At 44.3% G+C, this 15023-nt stretch overlaps 1 protein-coding gene across 1 annotated transcript in view; it reads right to left on the reverse strand.

The window, feature by feature from the left end:
* Positions 1-15023, reverse strand: part of znf704 (zinc finger protein 704) — a 161405-nt gene that overhangs the window by 14360 nt on the left and 132022 nt on the right. Inside the window, exons 5-7 of the mRNA XM_078398206.1 lie at positions 13687-13787; positions 5420-5681; positions 3906-4007 (exon numbers count right to left, since the gene is read on the reverse strand). Of these exons, the coding sequence (XP_078254332.1) occupies positions 3906-4007; positions 5420-5681; positions 13687-13787 (465 nt within the window). The remainder of the gene's footprint in view (positions 1-3905; positions 4008-5419; positions 5682-13686; positions 13788-15023) is intronic.

Consider the following 15023-nt stretch of genomic DNA (forward strand, 5'->3'; position numbering starts at 1 on the left):
AAACTGGGTGGTATCGTAGACAGTAAGTTTAGTGAAAGGAGTTTAATGCAGATAAGTGCGAGGTGTGGCTTTTTGGGAAGTCAAACCCGAGCAGGAGCTTCACAATGAAAGAGAGTCCTGGGGAGTGTTGTAGAACAGAGGGATCTAGTAGTGCAGGTATATAGTTCCTTGACTAACGGGCAGATAGGTTAAATTCGCCGACGATACCACCATTGTTGGATAAATTATGGATAATGACAAGAGAGTAGGAGGGATATCGATCGTCTGATTGAATGCTACCAGAACAACAACCTTGCTCTCAACGTCAATAAAAACCAAGGAGCTGAATGTTGACTTTGGAAGAAGAGGAAAGTTGAGGATCCACAAACCTATCTTCATTGACGGGTTGGTGGTGGAGAGAGTCAACAATTTCAAGTTCCAGGATGTGCATATCTCAGAAGTTCTGTCCTGGACACAGTGTTGCAGTGCTGGTTTTTCAGGCGCCGGAGCTGTCACTGGTGCCGGAGCGGCTGCTGTTAAATTCCCCACTAGTTAAAATTCCCCGCTGTTTATTTTGGCTTTTTGTTTTACAGAGGTGCCGGAGCTCCGGCAGCACTGTGCCCCTGCCTGGACCAGCACATTGATGCCATCAGAAAGAAAGCCGATCTACACTTCTATCGAAGTATCAGAAGATTCAGTATGTCAATGAATACTCTCTTGAACTTCTACATGCAGAGAGCATGGCTCAGCAACTCCAATGCCCAAAAATGACAGAGTTTCTCAAAACTGGTGTATTCCGACCTCCCCACCATCAAAGGGAACTATAGGAGGCTCTACCTCAAAATGGCAGCCCAGCATCATCAAGGACCCTCACCATCCTGGCCATACTCTCTCATTTTACTTCTGCTATCGGGAAGAAGGTACAGCTTGTATACACTGGAATTTAGAAGGATGAGGGGGGATCTTATTGAAACATATAAGATAATTAGGGGATTGGACACATTAGAGGCAGGAAACATGTTCCCAATGTTGGGGGAGTCCAGAACAGGGGGCCACAGCTTAAGAATAAGGGGTAGGCCATTTAGAACGGAGATGAGGAAGAACTTTTTCAGTCAGAGAGTGGTGAAGGTGTGGAATTCTCTGCCTCAGAAGGCAGTGGAGGCCAGTTCGTTGGATGCTTTCAAGAGAGAGCTGGATAGAGCTCTTAAGGATAGCGGAGTGAGGGGGTATGGGGAGAAGGCAGGAACGGGGTACTGATTGAGAGTGATCAGCCATGATCGCAATGAATGGCGGTGCTGGCTCGAAGGGTTGAATGGCCTACTCCTGCACCTATTGTCTATTGTCTATTGTAAACCCTCGTATTAACGGACCCTTGATTCTTGATCCTTGACCATCCTTGATTGGACTGCTGGATTTACCTTGCACTAAACGTCATTCCCAGTATCTGTACACTGTGAATAGCTCGACTGTAATCATGTATTGTCCTTCTGATGACCGGTGAGCACGCAACAAAAGCATTTCACGGTACCTCGGTACGCGTGACAATAAACTAAAACTGAAACTGATAACGCATGTAGTAGACCGACCAGCTGAAGCACCTCTCTGCTCGCACCGTCTCTCCTACGGATGCCACCCCCCCGACTCGCAAGGTGCAACAGCGAGCCCTTCTTCACCCACCGCATGGCTTGGAGACACGGCTGTAGTTGCGGCTCATGTTGTAGCCCCTCGGGCCGCTGCCACTGACAGGACGTGCTTGGCCAACGTGGGGCTTCCTGCCTTCCCACCTACCCCTGCTCCCTGTTGGCCATTGCTTTTCCACTCTCCGCTCGAGCATCACCGTCTCCTTCTTTTTCCGTCGTTCAGTCCACTTGTCCTCCCCCCCCCCCCCCCCCCCCCACTCCAACTGCTGCTTCTTGGTGTCGGCACGGGCTTTGTCCGCTCCCGGCTCGACCACCGCCCCCAGCTCCCCCTCCCATTGTTCTGGCAACTTAGCCTCTTCCCCCTCTCTTGCAACCTCGCCTCATCGCCACCTCCTCCTCCTTCTCCCCCGGCGGTCGCCGATGCACTTCACCTTGGAAGCGGCAGCACATTTCCAATCAAAACAAATTTAATCCATGGCTACCTCCGACATGGATCAGTCATATTTTAAATGAAACTAGTGTCCACTGCAACTCATACAATTAACCCAACAAGGACATGAGCTACTTCAAAATGTGAAGCAAGTTGCTTTTGGAGCATCCTTTGCTCATAAAAAGTTAACACTTTGCCTTGCAGTGAGACCTTCTGGCCAATCATTTGTACTTGTACTCGGCTTGAACTCGCTGGAATTTAGAAGATTGAGGGGGGATCTTATAGAAACTTACAAAATTCTTAAGGGGTTGGACAGGCTAGTTGCAGGAAGATTGTTCCCGATGTTGGGGAAGTCCAGAACAAGGGGTCACAGTTTAAGGATAAGGGGGAAGTCTTTTAGGACCGAGATGAGAACGTTTTTTTTCACACAGAGCGTGGTGAATCTGTGGAATTCTCTGCCACAAAAGGTAGTTGTGGCCAGTTCATTGGCTATATTTAAGAGGGAGTTAGATGTGGCCCTTGTGGCTAAAGGGATCAGGGGGTATGGAGAGAAGGCAGGTACGGGATACTGAGTTGGATGATCAGCCATGATCATATTGAATGGCGGTGCATGCTCGAAGGGCCGAATGGCCTACTCCTGCACCTATTTTCTATGTTTCTATTTGCTGACAGTATTCAGCTAAGTGACCCTGAAATCATGTGAGCTACAACAGGTTTAAGAACATTAGCATGAATTCCCAATATTGTCGAAAAAGTTACTAATAACTGAATGAGGCGTACTGGGGCAAACTGATTTACTTAGTGCATTTTATGAAAAGGTAAGTTACAATTTCAATTCCTTTAACAAAGAGGACCTCACTCTCTTAATGCAATTAGCCCCTTTTAACACTGTTAATTACATTCATTCTTCCATTCCAAAGGATATTAACTACTCATTAATTTGTCATACACTGCAATCAAAGCTGCAAAATGAATTTTACGAACACAATTAAATGCAGTGGCCAAATACACTAAATTGTGTACTGATTGCATTCAAAACAGTGCAGCAGATAAATAGAACTCTGCACCTAATGTGCCCCTTGTTGTCGACCCCCCCCAGCTGAACTCAGTCATGCGAACGACAACAAACAGAGACAGCAAAAGCAGCTTCATAACTTCTGCTGCCTCAAACGCAAGAAGAAGAACCTTTACTGTAGACTGCCCAACATGCGCCTGAAGTCCCCCAAGCCCTTCTGGCCTTCAGCCAAATCCCTGGAAGACTTTGACCCCAAGACTGAGTGGCGCAGAGCCTGGAACAGATGCCAACACCAGCAACGGAGAGATCATCACAGACCCCACAGTGAAACCACCGGGATTTGACCTCCATCGCAAGCAACGGCTAACCCTGAACGGGATCCACACCCTCCACGCAAGAACAGCCCATCACCTGCACAAGTGGGGAATGGCAGACAGACAGCCCTGCTTGCGACTGCGGATATCCAGACCAGACCATCCCACACATCGTGAATGACTGCTCACTGAGGCTTTTCCCTGCTGGTATCAAGGCCATCCACCCAGCAACTGATGGTGTCCTGGCCTGGATGTCTACCCTTGACCTACAACTTTAGGCTGTGCACGTCTTACACAAGAAGAAGACGACTGTGGACTGGGAAAATTCAATGATTCAATAACTTCCTACACAAATTAGATCAATAAGATAACATCTCTGACCATTGTACTATTTTGATTGAAAAACACATAGAGTGCATTGAAAAATGATTGCATTTTACCCAACATCTTGATGTTTCCAGCTGCCCCAAAACCTCACTGCCTGGAAGCCTTAGTTGTTGGTCAAGTTTTGAGCTCCTCATACTTACTGGGATGCCCGTGAAGGTGACTGGTGGAGATTGCCAGGAGATGCTGAATCCATTGCTGGTTGGCGTGAACTTTGATCCAGGAATATTGACCGGTGCTGTGGCCTGGTGCAAAAAAAATGTTCATGTAAGGAGATGGCATTGCTCAAGTATGTGAAACGTCACTGTGCAAGTACACTCTATCTGAATTGGTAGAAAAAGATCATGCATTGCAAATTATGATGAGCATTAATATTTACACATTGCAATAACACATTACATGGGGTCCTGCTTTTTAACTCGGTTGCCTGAGAATTCTATTTTGTAGCTCACTCAACACTTATTTATGTCCTGTAACGGAATTTCTATGAAAGAGCTTTCATTAAAAGGAATTTTTAGAATGTAAAATTTTGCTTTTGGGTCCACAATACATCGTAAGTACAGAGGTTGGGAGGCATGTTACAGTGGTACAAGACATTGGCGAGGTCACATTTAGAGTATTGTGTTCAGTTTTAGTTTCTCTGTTGTTAAGCTGGAAAGGGTGCAGAGAAGGTTTACAATAGACAATAGACAATAGACAATAGGTGCAGGAGTAGGCCATTCAGCCCTTCGAGCCAGCACCGCCATTCAATGCGATCATGGCTGATCACTCTCAATCAGTACCCCGTTCCTGCCTTCTCCCCATACCCCCTCACTCCGCTATCCTTAAGAGCTCTATCCAGCTCTCTCTTGAAAGCATCCAACGAACTGGCCTCCACTGCCTTCTGAGGCAGAGAATTCCACACCTTCAACACTTTCTGACTGAAAAAGTTCTTCCTCATCTCCGTTCTAAATGGCCTACCCCTTATTCTTAAACAGTGGCCCCTTGTTCTGGACTCCCCCAACATTGGGAACATGTTTCCTGCCTCTAATGTGTCCAATCCCCTAATTATCTTATATGTTTCAATAAGATTTACAAGGATGTTACCAGGACTCAAGGGCCTGAGCTATTGGGAAAGGTTGAGCAGGCTAGGACTTTATTCCTTAGAGCGCAGAGGATGAGGGATGTTCTTATAGAGATGTATAAGATCATGAGTAATAGTTAGGGTAAATGCACAGAGTGTTTTACCCAGAGTATGGGAATCAATAACCAGAGGACATACGTTTTCAAAGTGAGGGGGGGAAAGATTTAATAGAAATCTGAGGGGGGGTTTACACGAAGGGTGGTGGGTAAATGGAAGGTACATGGTAGGTATATACATTTTGAAATGTAGCCATTAACAAGGAAAATACTGTAGCAAAATTCTGCACAAGTTAGTTTGGAAAAATATTAAAGTTATAATGACCATATTTTTTTCAGTCATTCTGACTGCACAATAAATATTAATCAGACGAAAGAGGAAGTTCCTTTGCTCATCTATGAAACTGTCAACAGCACACTGTCATTCAGGGGTGCCTATGGTTTCAACTTAATTTTACCCTTCATCTAAAAGAGGCACATCATAAAACATTAGAACCTCTGAAAATGATGCAAACCATTCAGGCTGCGACTTTTTAACCTGATAAGCGTGGTCAGTGTGGACCAGATAGAGGCGGGTCGGGGCGGACCGACTCAGAGGAGTTGTAGTTTTGGTCTCGGTTCTTGTGACAGTGGTTTCAGGTCGTCCTGAGTCCAGGCTGGAGAGCGCAGGTGGAGACGCCACTGATGGTGACACTGCGGAAAGGCTCCCTATACCCTCCGCTACGGAATCAGTGTTCAGTTTAATCTCCTGGTAATAGAAGTCCTCTTCACCGTCACTGCAATCTGAATCTACGTTGCGGCTGTTGGGAGAAAATAAACACCACTTAGCATCCAGCACTGAACGGAAGCTAAGTTCAACATAAATTGCACAGATCAGAAGCACATTCCCTTTTCAATGCTACATAAAGCTTGGCTTGCTTTGCTCAAACAATGAAGGCATCCTTTCCAACAACAAAGCCACATTTCCTGACATTAACTAATTGCACCAGTTAATAACAGGAAATTAATTCAGGCAATAATTAGAACTTTTCTATTATCGGGGCTGCAAAGAAAAAAATAGGATTTCCTTTTTCATCTTAGCTGGATTCAAAATTTGTCGAGGTAAGAGACAATAGACAATAGGTGCAGGAGGAGGCCATTCGGCCCTTCGGGCCAGCACCGCCATTCAATGTGATCATGGCTGATCATTTTCAATCAGTACCCAGTTCCTGCCTTCTCCCCATACCCCCTGACGCTGCTATCCTTAAGAGCTCTATCTAGCTCTCTCTTGAATGCAAACCTAATTTAACATAATGGGTCAACAACACATGAATAGATGATATTTCCTCCCATGAAAATGATTGCTGGTCAGCCAACTGCGGGAAAGGCAAATGCAGGTCTGTTTACTTTGATGAGGTCGCGTGAGGAACAAAAAACTGCAGATGCTGCGAATCTGTAACAAAAATTATAAAATGGCCGAAGAACCCAGCAGGTCAGATGACATCCACAGCGAGACAAAAATAAGACAACTTTTCAGGTCAAGGCAAAAACAAACAGGTTGAAATTTCAGAAGGAGGGAGGAATGGAGAGAATAGACTGAATGCGATAGGGAACAGACAAAAATTGTTATGGTAACTTAAATACACTTGGGCATGGAAAATTAGTTCCCTGACAAAACTGTCTAATCTTGTTCATTTTTATGAAAAATCTCAGGAATGATAAAGGCTCCTGTTGTAAGAAAGCCACTCTAATTTCTGTAAGTAAGGAACAACTCATTGTATTTTAAATAGCTAGGCTTTGTTATTCCACACCTCATGAAACTAAAGGGCCTGTCCCACTTAGGCGATTTTAAGGCGACTAGGCTGTTGCCGACAGTTCACCGGGGTGTCGCGGGCATGATCGTGATGAGTCTTCAAAGAATCATAGTAGATCTCGGCGCGTCGCTGAGAAATCAACCGGTATGAAATTTCTCGACGACAACTGGCTTGTCGTCAGGTATCGTTGCTTATTGCGGGCGCTGTCTCATGCTGTCCCCAGGTTTGCTAGGTTCTCTCAGATGCATTTAGAAGCACGTAATATTAAATTAAGTAAAGTAATTTGAAGATACCATAAAATACTTGTGTTTAACCAATTTATTTACCGTCAGGACATTTGACAGGTAGATTGGAGGCGACAGTTTGATGGTCAGGTAACCATGGGAATTTTCGCGATGTTTATGGCCATCAGCGATTACATTTAAAGTAGGCTCCCAACCCAGATATGCAATCCAGAAACCAGATATGCATCTCCCTTACATTTTCAAAGAATGCCCACACTTCGCACGAAAATCCATTTAACCACTTTTAAAATTAAATTTCTTTCCAGTTTATGCCTTGTTACCGTGAAGCTTGGTTTTCAAGTAACCCGGGCAAGATGTTATTTCAAAACTCTCAAGTAATTACCGACTTATCAGTGATTTCAGCGAAAATTAGGACGCTGGAGAAGCATTGACAGCGTGGGAATTTTGCGATGTTTCCAAAGACGGTGTAATCTCGACATGACTCGGCATTGTCGTGGTCATTGTTGTAAGGTAAAAGAAAATTTTGGCGATCTACTACGACTTTGACAATCGCCAGCAGTTGCCTAAAAAATCGCCTAAGTGGGACAGGCCCTTAAGCTGCAACATCTCTGTTCTCTCTGAATTGCCACTATGTCTGAAGAAGGGTCTCGACCCGAAACGTCACCCATTCCTTCTCTCCTGAGATGCTGCCTGACCTGCTGAGTTACTTCAGCATTTTGGAAATAAATGCCACTATGTTTAAAAAAGGTTCTAAAAGTAAACCTAGCAATTATAGACCTGTTAGTTTGACGTCTGTGGTGGGAAAATTAATGGAAAAGATACTTAGGGACAATATATATAATCATATGAATAAACAAGGCCTGATTAGAAACAGTCAACATGGATTTGTGCCTGGAAGGTCATGTTTGACTAATCTTCTTGAATTTTTTGAGGAGGTTACCAGGGAAATTGATAAGGGCAAGGCTGTGGATGTTGTCTATATGGACTTCAGTAAGGCATTTGACAAGGTTCCACATGGAAGGTTGATTAAGAAGGTTAAATCGTTGGGTATTAATAGTGAGGTTGCAAGATGGATTCAACAATGGCTGAATGGGAGATACCAGAGGGTAATGGTTGACAACTGTTGGAGGCCAGTGTCTAGTGGAGTACCCCAAGGATCTGTGTTGGGTCCACTGTTGTTTGTCATTTACATTAATGATCTGGATGATGGTGTGGCAAATTGGATTAGTAAATATGCAGATGATACTAAGATAGGTGGTGTAGTTAATAATGAAGTAGATTTTCAAAGTCTACAGAGAGACTTGGGCCTTTTGGAAGGGTGGGCTGAAAGATGGCAGATGGAGTTTAATGCTGATAAGTGTGAGGTGCTGCATTTTGGTAGGACAGATCAAAATAGGACGTACAGGGTAAATGGTAGGGAATTGAGGAATGCAGTGGAACAGAGGGATCTGGGAATAACTGTGCATTGTTCCCTGAAGGTGGAATCTCATGTGGATAGGGTGGTGAAGAAGGCGTTTGGTATGCTTGCCTTTATAAATCAGAGCATCGAATATAGAAGTTGGGATGTAATGTTAAAATTGTACAGGGCATTGGTGAGGCCGAATCTGGAGTATGGTGTGCAGTTCTGGTCGCCAAATTATAGGAAGGATGTCGACAAAATGGAGAGGGTACAGAGGAGATTTACTAGAATGTTGCCTGGGTTTCAGCACTTAAGCTACAGAGAGAGGTTGAACAGGTTGGGTCTTTATTCTTTGGAGCGTAGAAGGTTGAGGGGGGACTTGATAGAGGTTTTTAAAATTTTAAGAGGGACGGACAGAGTTGACGTGGGTAGGCTTTTCCCCTTGAGAGTGGGGAAGATTCCAACAAGGGGACATAACTTCAGAATTGAGGGACAAAAGTTTAGGGGTAACATGAGGGGTAACTTCTTTACTCAGAGGGTGGTGGCTGTATGGAATGAGCTTCCGGTGGAAGTGGTGGAGGCAGGCTCGATTTTATTATTTAAGAGTAAATTGGATAGGTATATGGATGAGAGGGGATTGGAGGGTTATGGTCTGAGAGCAGGTAGATGAGACTAGGTCAGAGAAAGTGGTCGGCGTGGACTGGTAGGGCCGAACGGGCCTGTTTCCGTGCTGTAATTGTTATATGGTTATATGTAATGTACCTTTCTTTCTAAACCCCATATTACGAAAATGCTTTACGATTCAATCCCGATTCAAAATCTTAAAATGTATCTTCTACCCCACCAAAAGCACCGGGATCTAATTGAGTCATTGCCACAAGAAATACCTGTGCTTTTCTAATAAGCTGAATAAACCGTTAAATTCTTCCAATATGTCACCACTGTGGTGAACAAAGAACATAGAACAGTATGGCACACGAACAGGCCCTTTGGCCCAAAATGTCTGTGCTGAACATGATGCCAAGACCATCTCTAATCAACCTGCACATAATCCATATTCCTCCATTCCCTGCATAGTCTCCTGAATACCACTAGAGTATTTGCCTCCTCCACCACCACCCCCAGAAGCATGTTCCGGGGCACTCATCACCCTCTTGTGTAACACACTTGGCCCGCACGTCTCCTTTACACATTGCTCCTCTCAACCTAAGGCCATGGCCTATGGTATTTCATTTTTCTGGGAAAAAGGTTCTGACTGCCCACCTTTTCTATGTTTCTCATAATTTTGTACACTTCTATCTGTTCTCCCGTAGTCTCTGGCGTTCCAGCGGTCTAGGCTTAAGCGGTTGCAGCTCCGAGACTGTGGAACAGCATCTCTCTCCCCATCAGAACTGCCCCCTCCATCGACTCCTTTAAGTCCAGGCTCAAAACCTATTTCTACTCCCTAGCGTTTGAGGCCCTCTGAGGGGGCGCTGTGAACTGTTTATGTATGTGCTGTTATGTTTGTGTGCCATTGTATGTTTGTTTCTTAGTACCCGAACTGATGTACAGCACTTTGGTCAACGTGGGTTGTTTTTAAATGTGCTATACAAATAAAATTGACTTGACTTGACTTGACATTGCAAGTCTGTTCAACCTGTAGCTAATACCTCCTAATCCAGGCATCAATCTGGTGAACCTTCTCTCCACCCTCTCTGAAGCCCCCACATCCTTCCTGCAATGGGGCGGCCAGAACTGCACGCAATACTCCAAAACGCGGCCTAATCAAAGTCCTATAAAGCTGCTTCATGATTTCTTGACTCTTATACTCAATGCCCCGAACTATGAAAGCATGCACGCCAGGAGATGTTTTGTCCAAACTTCACTCGATAAGTTTTTCTTCCCCTACCTTCCAACAAAACATTGGAGATTATTTCTAAATTCTCTTTCATACACCTCACACACAAAAAAAAATCAGTTATGTTGCAGAAACACAACTGTTTCTTCTCCTCCAATCAAATCTCTACACTCATTCCTTCTCTCCCGAGATGCTGCCTGACCTGCTGAGTTACTCCAGCATTTTGTGAATAAATCTCTACACTGTCTTGTTACCCTACCATATCCTGCCCCACCTCCATTACTTTCCTCCAAAATCTGCACGTGTTAATAGTCTATTACTCTGTAACATCTTCCAGTTCCAATGAATGATCACCGACCTAAAATGTTGTCTCCGTTTCTCTCTCTCCATAGATGCCACCTAATTTGCTGAGTATTTCCAGGATTTCACTCAGAAGTATTTGATTCAAATATTGGATTAAAAAATCAGGTGTATGAAAGAGAAGTATTGGATTCAAAATCATTGGACAGGTTTCATTATCCCAGTGGGGATTGCCTCATGATGATGTGCAGTATCAGTTGCTATGAATATCACGTTCTGTTCGTTCATTACTTTGAACATCAGGCTTCACATTACAGCGAACAAAGCAACAATCAGAACGTGGCAACTTTCTCGTTTGCGGCTATATTATAAGTTACATTGTCAACAGTAAATTCATGGTAACATGATTAGAACGAGAGTAAGACTTAACTGTAGGAGATCCAGTTACCTTTTGTCAAGAGTTGTAATTTCATATCATTAGAGTCAATATGAGTTAATCTCAAAAGTAGCTGATTCTTGATTTTTAATGGCGGAGTAGTATTTCATAATGTGAAAACTGCTCGAGTTAAGTCAAGTGGAATTTATTGTCCTATGCACAAGGATAGTGAGATACAAGTGCAATGAAAATCTTGTTCGCAGCAGCATCACAAGCACATAGACTCAGACAACACACAAATACATAAATTATACGTAAATGACACATACATTCTACAAGACAGTGAAATGAAAAGACTACAAAAAATAAGGCGTTAGTGCAAAAATACACCATTATAAAACGTCAATGGGAGTGCCCAGAGGAGGTCCATAGTGTTCCATTGCTGAGGTTGGATTAGAGTCGTGCAGATCAGTTCAAGAACCTGGCAGTTGTAGGTTTGTTCCTGAACCTGATGGTGTGGGACTTCAATCCTCTATAGCACCTGCCTGACAGTGGCAGTAAGAAGAGACCATGGCCCCTGGACCGTGGGGAAGATTGATAATAGATGCCGCCTTCTTGAAGGTGAGCGGGGCTGTGCCCTTGACGAACTGGGTTGAGTCCACCACTCTTTGCAACCCCTTGTGCTTCTGTGTGTTGTAATTTTTGTTTAGTTAGTTTGTCTTTATTGCAGGTTTCACAAACTCTTCAAAGTACTTTCCAGGAAGAAGGATGTCGTCACACTTCCGTTGAAACCACCTCATCGATTCTTTCTTGGAAATTTTATGCTTTGAACCAATGCGTCCACTTTTGACCTTCTTATCAGAAATGCTGAAACCAGGTCGCCCCGTGACCATGTAGAAATCCAAACCATTCATTCCGATGCGAGGATCATATTTAATACCCAGATCGATGTGCTCCTGGATTCCAAAGCCAAAGTTCCCAGTGTTACAGAAGTTGCTCTTCCTCAATTCAATTCACACTCCCGGAGCTTCAGACTCTTCTTTAAGATTTCTTCAGCTTTGGCCCCTCGAATGGTGCAATGAACAGCAATCTTCTCATTTCTTTGAATGCCAAAGGACCAGCGAGCTTTTGAAAACACTGGCGTCAGGCCAGTGAGCTGCTCCAGCACTTTAACAGTGTTGTAATTGCCACACCAGACCATAATGCAATCAGTCAGGGTACTTTCCACAGTGCATCTGTTGAAATTTGTTAAGAGCATCTCTTTAAACCTTTAAGAAGGTAGAAGCGCTGGCGTGCCTTCTTCATTGTTGCATCTATGTGCTGGACCCAGGTCAGGTCATCCAAAATGTTAACGCCCAGGAATATGGAGCTGCTAACACTCCCCACCACCGACCCACCAATGAAAACTGGCACGTGGTCTCTTGACTTCCCCTTTCTGAAGTCAACGATTTGTTCCTTGGTTTTGTTGATGTTGAGCGAGAGGTTGTGGCACCATTCAACCAGGTGTTCTATCTCTCTCCTGTACGTTGTTGACTCATCATCGCAGTGGTGTTAGAAGCAAGTTTATATATGAGATTGCAGCGTAATGGGTGTAAAGGGCGTGGAGCAGGGGGCTAAGCATGAAGTGCACCTATATTGATGGTCAAGATGGAGGAGCCAAAGACGGTATTCATCGAGGCTTTTCAGGGGCATCAATATGATATCCTTTTGTTGCAGGTGGCAATCTCAAACCGCAGAACCAAGAGTTTGAAGTCAGTGGGTATTTTTAAGGCAGAGATAGACAAATTCTTGATTCGAACGGGAGTCAAGGGTTATGGGGAGAAGGCAGGATAATTGGGTTAAGGAGGCAGAGATCAGCCAATGATTGAATGGCGGAGTGGACTCGCTGGGCCGAATGGCCTGATTCTACTCCTATAACTTGTGAACTTGGGAAGATGTTCCTTAATACTCTGGTCCGCACAGGTGTTTAGCACTCGGCCAGGTACACTGTCTGGGCTTGATGCTCTGTGTAGATTCATGTCTGGGTCATACAATATTGCAAGTCATTCTCCAGTGGGCGCCACATTCCAAGGCCGTCACCACTGGGTTTTGTTGGACAAATTACTAAGGAGGAGAGACGACAAAGGCCTTGAGACCTGCCAAAAATGGTGTTATTGTTCAAAACTGCTGCAGTCTGTCTGAGAAGCCCTGACTTTCAAGGTACTTCTTGTTTGTAATAACTGTATTCGTAATCCATCAAATGTTGGAATGAATGAATGAATGAATGAATGAATGAATGAATGAATGAATGAATGAATGTATACGTTTATTGGCCAAGTATGTGCAGATACAAGGAATGTGCCTTGGTTCTCCGCTCACAAATGACAACACAAACATACAGTTAACAATTAAGCATAACCACATCAAAACAATAAGGATACAACATTACGGTCTAAACATGTGGGTGAAAATAAACCAGAGCAAAAAAGAGACTACAGACTTTGGTTATTGAGTAGAACTATCACTTGTGGAAAAAAAAGCTGGCTGTGGCTGCTTCGACAGTCTGGAGTCGCCTTCCAGAGGGAAGTGCTTCAAAGATTTTGTGGCCAGGGTGAGAGGGGTCAGAGATGATCTTACCCGCTCGCTTCCTGGCCCTTGCAGTGTACAGTTCGTCAAGGGGGGGGGGGGGGGGGGGGCAGCAGGTCTCAAGGAAGGTTACAGCCAACAACTAACTTCCTGTCAGAAAGTTGCTGCATTTAATATTTTTTCACATTGGACTGGCTAATCCCTTTCACTCAATAAAAATGATGTAAGTACTTTTCCATGCTGTAAATGTCCCGTAAAATTATGCTCCTTCCCTGTGACTTGCATCTTACCCCAAGTGGATGGTACGAATATGTTTCTGGATCCCTACAGCAGTGCTCAGCACCTTCCCACAATTCTTCCACAAACACTTGAACATGACTTTCATGGAGTTCTGTAAAACAAGAGACCATAAAAATGAAAGCATCCTGCATTTAGGTACAATGCTATTCTGGGATTCGACCGCATGTTTTAGATTTTAATTTTAGAGATGCAGCATGGAAACAAGCCCTTTGGCCCACTGAGAGTCCATGCCTACCATTGACCACCCATTCACACTAATTGTGAATGGATTGGATAGACTAGGCTTATACTCGCTGGAATTTAGAAGACTGAGGGGGGATCTTATAGAAACATATAAAATTCTTAAGGGGTTGGAGAGGCTAGATGCGGGAAGATTGTTCCCGATGTTGGGGAAGTCCAGAACCAGGGGTCACAGTTTAAGGATAAGGGTCTTTTAGGGCCGAGATGAGAAAACATTTCTTCACACAGAGAGTGGTGAGTCTGTGGAATTCTCTGCCACAGAAGGTAGTTGAGGCCAGTTCATTGGCTATATTTAAGAGGGAGTTAGATGTGGCCCTTGTGGCTAAAGGGATCAGGGGGTATGGAGAGAAGGCAGGTACAGGTTACTGAGCTGGATGACCAGCCATGATCATATTGAATGGCGGTGCAGGCTCAAAGGGCTGAATGGCCTACTCCTGCACCTATTTTCTATGTTTCTATGTTTCTATTAATTCTATTTTATCCCATTTATGCATCCACTCCTTAACACACTATGCAATTTTACAGAGGCTATTTAACCAACAACCCCACACACGACTTTGGGATGTGGGAGATGAAGATAGCAGGCTTTAAATCAGTAAGTGGAACATTATTTGGATCTCGGCAGCATAGAAACATAGAAAATAGGTGCAGGAGGAGGCCATTCAGCCCTTTGAGCCAGCACCGCCATTCATTGTGATCATGGCTGATCAGCCCCAATCAACACCCCGTGCCTGCCTTCTCCCCATATCCCTTGATTCCACTAGCCCCACTAGCTCCATCTAACTCTCTCTTAAATCCTTCCAGTGATTTGGCTTCCACTGCCCTCTGTGGCAGAGAATTCCACAAATTCACAACTCTCTGGGTGAAAACGTTTTTTCTCACCTCAGTATTAAATGACCTCCCCTTTATTCTAAGACTGTGACCCCTGGTTCTGGACTCGCCCAACATTGGGAACATTTTTCCTGCATCTAGCTTGTCCAGTCCTTTTATAATTTTATCCCCTCTCATCCTTCTAAAGTAGGCAATAAGTCCCAAGGCTGCTCTACAGATTTGCAGCTGCCCCATTCATTTTCCTGGGCTTGACAGG

The sequence above is a fragment of the Rhinoraja longicauda genome, chromosome 4 (genome assembly GCF_053455715.1).
Source record: "Rhinoraja longicauda isolate Sanriku21f chromosome 4, sRhiLon1.1, whole genome shotgun sequence".
Lineage (NCBI taxonomy): Eukaryota > Metazoa > Chordata > Chondrichthyes > Rajiformes > Arhynchobatidae > Rhinoraja > Rhinoraja longicauda.